We start from the raw sequence: 14,106 nt of genomic DNA on the forward strand, positions 1-14,106 counted from the left end.
CATGGTTTAACACTGACCCGGCAATTAAACCGAATAACAGACGCTCTCTATTAATCTCTCTCTCCTTGATAGAGAAAGGAGAGAGAATAAGGGAGAGAGACTTATGGGTTGGAAACTAAACTACACAACTTTAATGAAACAGTAATGATAAACAGGTAAAATTACTAAATATATACAAATATACAGGAAAATGGAAACCACATTCCTCCCCCCTCCCCCCCAATAACTCTCACGTCACCACCAAGGCTGTAGGGCAGCCCTGGGAAAGTCCAGGCTGGACTCCTGGAGTCGGCAGCAGTCGGGAACTGGAGGCAGGAACACACAGATATGGGCTGGCACGGATCAGGACCACAGGCAAACGAATGGACGGGATCCTTCCAGGATGCCGGGTGAAGGAAGGGAAGCAGGAAATCAGGAAATCCGGAAAAGATCTGGCTCGGCCCTCGTGATGCCTCAAATTTATACTGAGTGTGACGTATATGGGATGGAATACTCTGTTTGGACAATTCTGGCATCTATCTTGTCTGTTCCTCCCCAAAGGAGGGCTCAGGTGGGACCTCTTTACTCCTTCTGGACGGTAAAATGTTTTCCTCAGAGCTGAGCAGTGTCCTTGGCTCTCCATACCAGTCTCTAGCAGTAACTATAAACATCAAGTGTTATCAATCCTAGAAGCACACACTGTCTGAGAAACTTGCTGTTAATTTCAGCAAGTGCAACTACTTACAAGAGACTTAGCTAAAAGTAAAAGTACAAAACAGAAAATCACCTTTATCCTGGCCCAAACCAGGACACATGGTTATTACATTACCTGCTCTGTTGTTACCAACTGAAGACTGTTTTAATTTTGGACTCTATTGCCAGGTTTTATCATGCTGAGGACAGTTTGTGTTTTCATATTAAGTAAAAATTAAACCCATATCCTTAATAATGGTGGGAATTGTTTCAATCCCTGACATTCACCTCTTCCCTTCACATTCTGTCACCTCCATCTGCATTTGGGAGGACTTCTACATATGGCTTCTATATGCTTCCTTCAGAAGCTCCAGTTCACATGTTAACTTTCTTTAAAATTTTTGTAAATACACTTCTAATAAATTATATATTATTGTGAAAAAATTACACATGTTCACATATTTATTTGATATTTGAGAGAGTAGTTGTACTTCCAGAGACAGGTGAGAAGAGTGGTATAAGCACATCAGCATTTTGCCAAGTGTGGTCAGTAAGGGAACACTAACAGTGAACATTTTTTTTAGATTTCTGACAGCTACCAGCAAGACTTTAAAAAAATACAGCTCTGGAGTAAATTTTTGTAGCATAAGTGGATAACAGATATGTCAGATGTGACAGCATGGAAACACTGAACATCCAGAGTTCTGCTTATTCAGGATATAGAAATGAGTCACAGACCTATTGAGAAATCCAGCTCTTGATGAAGTGGATTTCCCTTGGAAGCTTCAGGACTGCTGTTTTTCCTAGAGCCCTTAAAAAGAAGGGCTAACTCCTGAAACACAATCAATTGTGCTACGTGGATATCTGCTTCCAGATACAAGGAAGACATTTTAAATACTTACATTAGTGCATTCATGCTCACAATGCTGTTTAATGTTGGATGTGTTTTTTACCTTTTCAGGCATAACACAAAGTTGGGAAAACTTGGAAGGTAGCTGCTGGAAAGAACTGATAGATAAGAAGCGAGAATGTGCATGTTGCAGTACTTTTCCAGGTCTTGAAGCAAGATGTTGAACTCTTCTTCACATCTTGAATTTGCAAATTAGCAAATGTAATGAATTATTTCCCCAAGAGAACAATCACAGGGTGAAGGAGGATGTGCATCTTTCTGAACTGATGTTTTCTCATGATGTGTTGGACTTTCTCAGTAACAGTACGATAGCTTTCACAGAAGTATTAAAAAGGACTGAAGATGAAAAGCAGCTTTGGCTGTTTCAGGCTTGCAATAGTGTCTTGCTCTTCTATATAATGGCAGTTATTAATGGAAGAAAAAATAAAGTTCTGAGGATAACTCTGCTGAGTTCAAAGACTAAGAAGGCTTTTAATTTATTTAGTAATTTCACCTAGTTGACAGATTTTTTTCTCCACCAGTTTTCCCCTGTTTTGTCCTACTAGCAGGCAGCCAATGTTTTTTTAACATTGATAATTTATATCTACAGATGGGAAGGCAAGCTGGATATTTGAAACTGGGAATCTCTTGACACAAACAAATTTTGTTTTTGCAGGAGCAGACCAGGGTATTACCAACTGGTGTGACTTCCTGTAGGCAAGAGTTTATGAAGACAGGAATAGTTTGTCTGAAGTAATGAACCCCACTTACAGAAATACTTTGTAGCTTTAGCACTGCTATGGAGAAGTAGTACCCCAGTCAATCGCTCTGTTCCTGCTTCATTAATAATTATGTAGTTGTTGAAAAATAAATTATTTTGCATGTTCAAAACTAAAATGGTTATCTGAACTGTGTTTCTGACAACATAGAAAAGATTAGCCATTGTAGCATGCATACTTTGTATATAGAATGCCATATATCTTACTGTAGGATCTTACAGCAGAGAGTGTAGTAGAAGTTCATACCTACTGTTTAGTCTCACTTGCAGCAAGCAGAAGTGCTGAAAGACATTGCTGAAATGACAGGCTAAACAAATGCTAGGAAGGATTGCATAGCTGTCCAACAAACTGTATTTGTCAATAGGGTCTATTTTAATGTGTTGACAGGAAGTGCAAAGTTCTTACACAGAATTTTGTTTACAGGGGTCAAGTTCCTGCTGAGGCAGAAGCAAACTACTTAGAGGTGGCCAAATCCCTGGAAATGTATGGAGTGGATCTCCATCCTGTTTATGTAAGTATTGTTTAAATATTTTAAACATGAGAACAATGGGGAAAAAAAATCTCTTGTACTGATGTGGGTGAGAGCATTTATATAGTTTAGTTGCCACAAAATAACTTGAAAGAAGAACTTAAGAAATACAAAGGAAGACACATTTACAGACTTTGGTTCAGGATTTAGTCATTCATACATGCAGATGGTTAATTGTCTTCAGAGGAAAGGCTGTTATTGTCCTGTACACCTATAAAGACGATCAGTTATACTCTATAAATATCTGGAAAAATCCAGAATTTATATAAATAAGAAGTAATTTCTTATATAAATAAGAAAGTAATCTTTCATCAGGAAAGATGAGAGAGGGTTATAACCTAATGTGTTTGACACACTATTCTTATGTAAATAACAGCAAGTGTGTCCTGAAACCTTTTCAATACCATTTGAAAAACTAGGGTGGAATAACAGCAGTTTGTCTATCTTTTATTTCAATATTCATTGTGAAGGTTCTTCTAAAGATGCAGAGTTCATTTCCAGCTTTTCTTCTGCTGTGTCATGCAGTATTACAAGTTGTCTATATTGTCTGAACAAAACTCTCTATTTCTTTTTTAAAACAGCATGTATGTTGGGATTGGATCCAAGCTATGTGCTCCTAGTTGCAACATCATTCTATATTGTTTTTTTGATTACAAGAAAATTAGAAGTTCAGATGGGGAGTTGTACTGTAGATAGTTCACTGAGTTAGATCTCTGTACTTTGTAAAATTACTTGAGAGAAAGTAAAGAGATCAAGTACTTCCAGAAGATTAAGTATGTTTTTCATGCTGAAAATTTTGTACCCTGCAATATCAGGTATTTTTAATGGATCCTGTGGATTAGTTGTATTCATCCTATGTTCTCAACCCCTCCCACCAACAGAAAACTTGGAGTTACTGGAACAAGATTCAACATGATCCAGCAGAATTGCATGAAATTAGCAGAGCCTGGAATTTTTTTTTGCTTTTGCTGCACAATGAGATCCAGTGTAGGGTTCATCTGATTTTGGTCACTGACTGTAACTAGCCTCAAGTTGTGACAGGGGAGGTTTAGATTGGATATTAGAAGAAACTTCTTCACTGAAAGAGTTATTGAACAATGGAACTTGCTGCCCACGGAGGTGGTTGAATCATCATCCCTTGAGGTGTTTGAGACGTGGATGTGGTGCTTAGGAATGTAGTTTAGCACTGAAATCAGTAGAGTTAGGTTAAGGTGACCTTAAAGGTCTTTTCCCACCAGAATGGTTCTGTGGCACAGGGGAGGCAGGGGCCTTCTGCCACTTGTCACCAGGGTTTTTCACCCTGTTCTCTCCCAATGCAGTTTGTGATTTTGATGCTGACCTCAGAAATGGTTTCCTTTGGAAGTGGTAATGGATTTAACTGTTCCTTGTGTGTTGCTACCCATTCTGAAAGAAAAAAATACAAACATAAAACCCTCAGTATCTTTCAAAGGAGCTAATTCACTTGATAGCAGTACACAGGTAATACTGTTTGGAGGGAGAAGACATAAGGTTGTACTGTAGTAGAATAAGTCAGAAAATCACTATTTACCTTCAGCTGAAAGTTATGATGTCTGTTGTATTCATGGGTGAATAAAGAGTTTAGTTCCTCAATTCTGGCCATTTGTCAAATAGCTGGAAGTAATTCCTTAAAAGAGAGGAGTGTGGAGTCTCCCATTCTTACACCTAATGGCCATTCTTTCTTGCCTCCTCGCTTCTATGCCTACAACTTTTTATACAGGAGTTTTGTCCGTAGATCAAGTACTGTTTTCTTATTTTCAGAGTGAAACAGTGCGTTCATCTCAGTCACCAGGCTTACTTCCTCATTACAGCTTACTACTGCTGTACATCAATTCACATGTGTATTAATAACATGCTCTTTTTTTTGTTTTTCTCTAGGGAGAAAACAAATCTGAATATTTTATAGGATTAACACCCATAGGAGTTGTTGTCTACAAGAATAAAAAACAAGTAGGAAAATACTTCTGGTATGTATAATTTACATGTACTCTCTGTGTTAAAACAGTAACAGTGCTATTATATGGAAATCTGGGATCTGTGATACCTGTGTGAAAGGCTAATTGTATCAATAATCATAATAAAAAACTATACTTGTTATTCCTAATGTTTGTCTGGATTATACAGATTTTCCATTCTCTGATAATCGAAGTATTGATAAAAAATTGTTCACTTAATACCATACCTATATGGTAGCAAATACCTCAAGGGGGCCTACAAGAAAACTGGGGTAGAAATTTTTGCATGGGTGTGTAATGAGAGGAAACGGGGAAATGGCTTAACACTTGAAGAGGGGAGATTTAGATTAGATGTTAGGTGGAAATTCTTTACTATGATGGTGGTGAGACACTGCAAGAGGTTGTGTAGGGATGTTATGGATGCCTTGTCCGTGGAAGTATTCAAGGCCAGGCTGGATGGAAACTTGACCAACCTGATCTAGTGCTGGGTGTCCCTGCCCATGACGGGGAGATGGAATTAGATGATCTTTATGGTCCCTTCCAACCCTAACAATTCTATGATTATGCTGAAACGTTTAAATACTACTAAATTTCTGTTAATATCTGGTGCATACCTGAAAAACAAAAAAAATCTATGAGGGTTGTTTTTTTTAATTTATATGCATACATATATAACTTTACATTCTAATATTCATTAATTTAAAGACTCATGAAGTTCTGTTTGTCTTTTTTTATTTGTTCTTACAGGCCTAGAATTACAAAAGTTCACTTCAAGGAAACACAGTTCGAACTTAGAGTTCTGGGAAAAGATGTAAGTTTTTATTTAAGCCTGAAGGGAAAAAAATATTCTCAGGTCTAATGAAGTGGGAAATGCTATTTGTACATCCAATTCTGATTTATTTTATTGAAATTCACTGCAAGAAACCATCAAAGTGAAATTAACATAAATACCCTTTTTGGATAGCTACTGCAATAAAATCACTATATCCTCAAAATCAGTATGTTCCTGATATATTCCTGTCCATGCTGTGCTGGCAAAGGGAGACAATTTTATGATAGCAGTGCTGAAATAAGGACTTTTTAACAATGTTTATAATTTAATACCCATGCTCTGTATATTAGAGTGGATTGCTTCTGTAGTGCCTTGTTTATGGTGCTAGGCTGAATCTGCTGGGGAAGCTAAAGCTAATCAAAATGTGGATGGAGGAAGAATGAGAAAGCTGATAGGCACAAGTAATTCTTAAGCTTGGAAACAGAACTAGCCACACAATATAGCTTGAAACCCATTTGTCTGAGTTGTCGGAGCTTCACTGTGCTGTTAGACCATTTGAGAGAAAACAACTTTGGTTCCAGTGGAGCAAGGACAGCAGGTTGCTAGCAAGAGAACAGGTTTTAATATAGAGTCAGTGGAATAATGAGAAAGATATTCATTACCTATGAGGCATGTGAAGCAGCTGAAGGAGGAGGAGAATGTTGAGGATGTAGTAGGAAGTGTGGTAGAACATAGAGTTGCAGTCTGTGGTTCTTTTTATCTGGTTGAGTTAGAAGTTTAACTTGCTGAGTTTATTTTTTAAAGTACTTTTTAGGTCTTTTAGTCTTTAGCATATCAGGACTGAAAGTTTGTATTTTGAAGAAGTATTAACCTGCTGGCAGTATTCCCCTTTACTTATTATCAATGTATCCTCATTCATCTATGTAGTAGTTTCTAGTCTCGTCCATGATTTTTCTGTGAGCACATTAGGTACTTTTGGTACATTCTGGGAAAAGTACGGGTACCCCTGGCTGCAGTCTTGGTTTTGTTATGGACAGTATTTCTTGTGCCTCTGCAGATGAGTTGGCAAGCTTTGCTTTTGTTACCCCACTTGGTTTGTTTCCATTTGGTGTGGTAATCAATGGGAAGGTTATTTCTCATGGATTCTTTGTTGCAACTGGAGAATTGTTTGAAGGCTGGGAGAGGGTTAGGAAAACTTTTCTCAGTGATTCATGTGAAGGATGAGTGCCTTTTCAAGTATAAACAAGTCCAATTTTGACATAGAGTGAATTGCATTGAAGTAATGCTGTAGTTTCTTTTGATGCCAGATATGTATAATTTCTGTTTGAACCATGTGGAACTGCTGAGCAAAAAACCTGAAAGCTTTGGTGAACGTGCTTAAGTTCAGACTGTGAACGTTGATAGCTGGTGAATTTTAACAATTGTGATCATAAGGCAAACACTTAGAATTCACTTGGTAATTTCAAGTCTCAACAGGTACTTTTTGAAAGCACAAGGGTGTGTACCACCATTAAAATCTCCCTTGCAACTAACACTCATTTGAGGTGTTTCTACAGTGCTTCATATCCTAACAAGATCCGGAAAGGCCAAAGTGATACAGAAAAATCTTCCTCTGCTCTTTTCTTAAGCATTCTGGTGGTTTTACTTTAAACAGAATTATGTATTGGAATAAGTAAACAGTATCCTTAGTCTCTAGTTTAAAGCCATCAGAACAATTTATGCTGTTCTGCACCTAGAGGAGGGGAAGCTTGTGAGTGTACTTATGTGACTGTGCCTTCAAATACTCTGAAAACTTCAATTCACAAATTTATTTTATTTCCTCTGTTTTTGGGAATAAATGCTATCATTTGTCCTTCCATGTGGGACATGAATTTGCTGTGTATGGTAGGAGAGTAAATGTGACGTTTTTACTTCCTCTTGCCTCCTGGGATATCAGTTTACATCCCAGGGAAATAATACTTTTCTTGTTTCAGATGTGGTATACCAAATCTCGAGCATGTTACATGCTACTGTTTCCAGTTAGTTGGAGAGAATTTCCTCTCAGTAAGAGAGGAAATAATGGAGGCAGTCTTAGATGGAGGCATTCTTAAATTCTAAGATGTGTCTTAGATGGAGCTTTATGGCATATTGTGAAGAAGTTAATGTCCTGTGATAAGAAGACCAGATTATTTCTGAATATACTGAGTGCTTTGTGTGAACTAGGTTTTCCATAATGTATTGAAAACCTGTGCAGGCTGGATTTTGGTTTGTGTTTCTACACACCAGCTGCTTTTATTCACTTAATGGGCACCATCCACAGGTTTACCTGCTCATAAAGAGGAAGATGTTGGTGCTTTTAATACTGCTGAAGTATTACTCTTCCCCTGCATGGGACTATTTGTGGTATATTATTTTTCTTCCCTTTCAATAAATTTGTCTGGGACTTTTTTCCAAACTTATCAAAAGAATTTGAATATGTACTTCCCACTAAATGGGGTGAAAGTAGATATCCTGATTTCCTTGACAAATGGTTTATGTGGCAGTCTAAATGTACAGGTCCCTGTCACAGGCCTAAAAAATATATTGTGGAGTGCCTGTGTCAGCTATATTTATGGAGATGAGTTTTTTATTTACAATGTTTCACTTTTCGTACAGTTGACTATTTACTGAGTAGGAGATATGCTCTACTGTGTTATAATGTATTAATGTGTTTCACCTCTCCTCTTTTGTAGTGTAATCCTTGGACCTGATCATATCTCTTCCATGAGAACATTTCCTGTACATTTAACTTCTTTATATTTTCCCTGCATACCTGTACCTGTTGTTTGCAAGCATGACCATCTATATTTTGTTTATATCTTTCACTCCTTTGGTTATGTTATGTGTTTTCTCCCCAAGGCTGTTGTCTCTTCATAAGCAAAGATTTGGCCTTCTATGACTTAACCTGACATATGAGACCAATGACCAGGTCCCGCTGACAGAAGCTCATTTTTAGTGGTGTTAATCAGTATTACATTGTTCCCTGAGTGGAACCCCTTCTGTGTATTCTGACAAAGAAACGTGTCAGTTGCCCCTTGAAGCCTCCCATTATCAGTATGGGATTAGGTGCCTTTCCCCTCTGTGAACTGCACAGAAAGGCTGCCTGAACATGAGAGTCTCAAAGAATTTCTGAAGATGAAAAAAGTCTATTTTCCTGTAATTTCTCTCAAGAAAACATAGATCCTTCTGATGCCTGTCCACAATTCCTTGTAGCATAGATATCTGTTGAGCAGCCTTGCTGGAAATTATGCAGCAATACAAGTGGCTGCCAGAGGCCCCCCCACACTCCCCCTTATGCAACAAAATGGGGCCTAATCAAAGCTTTTTCAGTCTGAGGCTGAGAGAACACTGGCACAGGCTGCCCAGTGAGGTTGTAGAGTCTCCTTCTCTGGAAACATTCAAAACCCACCTTAATGTGTTCCTGTGTGACCTGTACTAGGTGATCCTGCTCTGACAGGGGGTTGGACTCAATGATCTCTTGATCTGTCAGGGGTCTGTTCCAAGCCCTAACACTGGGATTTCTGATTTCTGTAATCATGATGAATGCACTTTGTGAAAGTAGGAAACCAAGGGGGGCATGGCCCACATCCTGTGCTTTCTTCATGTGAGGGACATGCAGTTTCTCTCTCTCAACTAAAGACATGAAACACAGTACAGAGAAACATACTTAATAGATTGTGTAGGCTGGGAACGCAAATATAATAATATGCAGAAGTGGAAGATGTGGAGCTTTTTTGCCTGTAGGTATCAAGTACTTCTGTGCTGTTCCTGCAACCCTACACTGTTTTCTGTAACACCACCTTTTTACTTTGGTTGCACTTTGTCTGAACATGCCAGTGAGTGATTTCACCCCTTTGCAGAGTTTATGCAAAGCTTCTGTTATTTTTCATGTTTCTGTTTTACCAAACCAGGAAGTGCCAAGTGTGCAAAACACTTGCCTTCTTTTTTTTTTTTTCTTTTTAAGAGAAGGCTCTTTTTGGAAGTCTGGAATATTTGTTTGGGGGGATTTTGAAATTTGTGATCTTTCAAGTTAGAAAAAAACAAACTGCAGTAAAAATGATTTGCACATTTTCAAGACATGCCTTCTTCTGCAGTCTTGCTTAGCCAAATGAAGAGGCCTAGCTCAGCTGAATTCATTAGGTGAAGTTGGTAAAGACTGTTTTCAGGAGCAATACTAACCACTGATTCATGTTGAAGGAACTTCAGGACAATTCCAAAGCATGTAATGCTCCCCATTCTGGTGGCTGAAACTTGTCTAAATACAAGAATTGGGTGTTCTTTTAAAAAGTCTCAGGAAACCCTGGAAACATGCTTTGTCTTTTAAATCTCCTTTTTACAAGTGCCAGAAGTCTGGAAAGTGATTACATTACTAAGGTGGTTCATCTATACCCCTTCTTTTCCTTTCACACTCTGAATTCCATCTACAGTTAGAAATTTCTGGGCAGGAACTTTTAATTTGATTCATTCCCCTTGCAATTTCTTTGGAAGATTGAACAGGTTTTGGTGAAATGTTCCTCCTATGCTGAAGTCCAGTTTTGCTTAGATTTAAATTTTAGACAAATGTAGCATTTTGGTCTATACTATGGATTAAGAATTACAAATTACTTTTGAATCATTTGTGTTTGCACCCACTTAAGACTGAGTGGTATTGGAAGGTGGACATGAGCAATCACAGCAATGTTTATGTGTCCTAGAGAAAAAATTTGGCTTCTTTTGATTGGTTAAGTATTTTATTTGGTTTTCTTAACCACTTTCTGAGACATCTTAGAGAGACTGCAGTATCAATTGAAGGCTTGATAGCAAAACCTTCAGTCAGATATGACCATTTTTGAAGGAGAACTAGGATTGCCACTAGGGTGCTAACTGTCAGCTTTTTTTTTTTTTTTTTTTTTTTTTAAGTTCTTATTTAACCTGTTTATTTACTTATTTTTTAAATCCATATAATACGAGGCTGAGGTATTGTTGTTTCATTCTTCATATGCTTTATGGACACTGTCACAGCATTATTAATTTAATTCCTGACTTGTATGCTGTTCTCAAAGATTGACCTTGTGTAACCCTTGGCTGTTACATATGCTATGATTGGTATGCATTATGTAAATATATACAGATAGAGTATTTCCTATTGGAGTTAACAATTTACAGTATTTAGGTTTGTGCCTGACCTGTCAGAGAGCAATGTTGGGAAGCAGTAGCTTCAGAGCTAGTGTTAATATTTCTGTTGAATATACCTGCACATGTATGACATGTACATGTGGTCTGGTCTGTAATGGGGTAGAATCCTCCTTATGGTCTATTAACATCTAGTGAAACTAGGAAGAGTGGTGTGTGTGCTGGAAAGGTTCCCACTTGGTTTGGGTTTTTCTTCTTAATTTTCTGAGCCCGGATAACTGGGAACCAGCTTATGTCTTGTCATAAATTAGAACAGCTAAAATCTGTTGTGAATCATAGGGTTTCAAAACATTTTTGGTCTGTGGACAGGTGCAGTGCTCCACAGCACAGGTGTAAATTCACAGACTGTGTCCCTCTTATGTGTGGAGTAGTCTATGAACTTCACTAACCAGGGAATCTTCTGATCCTCAGAGGGAGGAGCTGTGACTTAAAGCGTGTCTCCTTTTCTAGGTAGACCTCAGCTACCCCTGCCTTGGCACTGGTCTATCTGGGCACCAAGCAGCCCAGATGTTGAGAGCTGCATAGTTAGGCTGCCATGGCAGAGCAAGCTGGGAGCTGTTTGCCATGGGCAGGGTGGGCTCTCCTGGACAAGTATGTCAGCTGGACCAGTTCCAGAGGCATTTTGTGGTTAGGCAGAGAAAAGACTCCTCTGAGTTGTCTCCTTTGAAGGCCTTACTAACATGCTTTCTGTTTTCCAGTTAATTGGCAGGGGTTTATGGTGGGGCACTGTACAATTAAAAGATATTTAGTAAAGATCTCAAAGGGCCTGCCAGATCAGTCTCCTGGATGCTTTGAGAGGCAGCACAAAACAGTTAAGGGCTGTGGCTACGTGTTTGAGTGACTATGTGCTTACAAGCAGCTTGTAAACTAGTCAAGCTGTCTGCATCTCTGTTCTTCTACCTCTTCTGCTGTGGGTAAAAATGGTGGTAATGCTATGGCAGTATGAGCTTTATCATATTTTGTAGACTGAATTTAAAAGGAGAGGAAATTTTGTTTGCAGAGTTTTCTAGTGTCTTGCCTTTTTCAGGATTTGGAGAAGGTACTCAAGCAACTCAGCTGGATGCTGCTGCAGGGGTTATGCCTGTCCTTTTGCAGTCTCTGGCCATGTGGTCATGTCCCCTCCATCACTAGTGTGAGTCACAGATGTGATCTGTGCAAAAATGAGCCTTTCTCTGCTTGTCTGTTGATCACAGCTGGATTTCTGAAAGAAGAGACCAAGCACCAAAGCTGGTTTAAAAGACACAGAAGATCTTCAGTGTGCAGGTGACCAGGACTGCTCTGGAAGCAATGAGCCTTCATGGTTTATGATGCCTCAGGTTTAGTACACTGGGCAGTCTGAAAGAAACAGGATGAGTGTCAGGGAGTAGCTTGTAAGGCACCAAGAAACACTGAGTGAATTTAGAATTGTTACTTCCTATAAATCACTAGTGAAAATACAAAAGGTCTTTGTTTATTTTCATGCAAACATGTAATTGGGAAAAAACTCTGTTAATTATTACTGCCTGTAAGAATTATAACTACTCAGGATACTAAAAATGTTGTCTTTATTGAAAACCAATGTTCATGGTCTTAAAAGGTAAGTTCATCCTTGTTTTCGTATATGTATCAGTTCTTCCCCTTATGGGACTGCGATTAATCATGGAAGGTATTATTTCCTTCAGAATTGGTTTAATTTTTATAGATGTATTTTTAAATTGTGAGGGAAATCACAATTGCAAGCCTTAAATATTCTTAATAAATAGATGGAGAAAGTCCTAAACCTAGGTGTGCTTTATGGAGTGTCATGATGGATTTTGTCATAGTGCTACTGAATCCTTTGCAAAAAGCTGAAAAATGGTAAAAGAACTATGGACTTATGTTGGTGAAAGACCTTGGAGAACAATGTTTTAGGCTTTATTTCTATCTTTAGTGAAATTTAACTGACCTATTTGATTTATTAAGAGCATCCATCCTGAGGCAATAATTTCCATACATCTGCTTTTCCTTCAGATTCAAATACATAAACCCTGGTATGCCAACAGAAAGTTTTTTGGTCCACCCCCTTGTTTCATTTTCCAGATCTGACTTCTGTAGCATATTGATAAATTGGATCTTTGAGGCTAAACTGTTTTTTCCTAGGTGCCTTCTAATGCTGCATACTAAATAGAGATGTTTCAGCATATAGTTAATCATCAAATTTTTTTTCTTACCAACTGAGGTGAACTTTTTTCCACCTTAGAAAATAATGCCTTCAGATGATGGAATTAGTAGTGTTTGCTGGTCAGATCTTTCAGTCATATGGCAATGTAGCTATACCATCCTTTCCAGTCCTGTGATTTCTGTCATTTTAGTCACACTGATTCTCATTCATTACAGTTGCTTCTGTATATGGAATAATTCTTAAACTTAAGAAAGGAGATAAAATGAACATAGAAACTTCTCCCTGTTCTTTTCCTGAATTCTGGTGGCATTTGTATTGGGATCATAAGTAGGCATGATAAATACCTTATTTTAAAAATTTGCTGTTTAAAAATTGCCCCAAAGAACCCTGGCTTCTCTTTGCTTGTCCCTTCCCCCAATCCACAAATTCCTCTGATACTATGAAATTAAATAGGCATAGGCGCAGCAGAAGATTCCTTGCTTAAAAGTAAAATTTAGGAGTAGACAGAGGAGCAAGATCCTGTATTTTAAAAGTGAGTCATTAATTTCTTTCCTAACAGGAGTTAAATTAACTCATCATATTGCATGAAGTTTGCAATACCAAAGGCCTGATACTCTTCAAAAGTTTGCTGGTGACTATAGTTGTTTCGGTGTATATGAGATCACACCAGGTGACAAGCTGATCTAGAAATTGTTCTAGAAATCTGAAGCTATGTTTAAGTTACATGTAAAATAAGAAAGTGGGAAGTACCCTTCGATAGGTCTTCTTTAAAACTTAAAAAATTTTTAAAAGGCGGTGTTGTCATTCAGTGGGTGGGGTCTAGTTTCTGTGTGTTGGAGGAGCAAGAGTAATGTGGTTACTCTTAAAAATTCTGGTGTAAATAGATTTTTCTCTTTGATGATGTTCTAGATTCTCTAGCAAGCTTTATTCTTTTTCACCCTCAGTTGCCAGGGATGTCGGTATTTTATGTTTTAGAAGAGATTTAGTTTTAAATTGTCGCTTTACTGTTTATAAAGTTAAACCTATTGTAAATCCTGCAGAGAGATAAAGATCCCTATCAAGCCTGAAAGTGTAATTTAAGGAATTGTAGGAAGATAGTTATGGGACAAGCCTACTATATGATCATTTCATGCTATGTATAGCAACCTCAGATAAATCCTAG

At 38.0% G+C, this 14,106-nt stretch overlaps 1 protein-coding gene across 1 annotated transcript in view; it reads left to right on the forward strand.

The window, feature by feature from the left end:
- EPB41L4A (erythrocyte membrane protein band 4.1 like 4A) overlaps positions 1 to 14,106 on the forward strand; it is a 121,339-nt gene that overhangs the window by 70,769 nt on the left and 36,464 nt on the right. The window contains exons 7-9 of the mRNA XM_030467418.1: positions 2,764 to 2,851; positions 4,766 to 4,854; positions 5,590 to 5,653. Coding sequence (XP_030323278.1) covers positions 2,764 to 2,851; positions 4,766 to 4,854; positions 5,590 to 5,653 — 241 coding nt within the window. The remainder of the gene's footprint in view (positions 1 to 2,763; positions 2,852 to 4,765; positions 4,855 to 5,589; positions 5,654 to 14,106) is intronic.

Source organism: Calypte anna, chromosome Z (assembly GCF_003957555.1).
Source record: "Calypte anna isolate BGI_N300 chromosome Z, bCalAnn1_v1.p, whole genome shotgun sequence".
Classification (NCBI taxonomy): domain Eukaryota; kingdom Metazoa; phylum Chordata; class Aves; order Apodiformes; family Trochilidae; genus Calypte; species Calypte anna.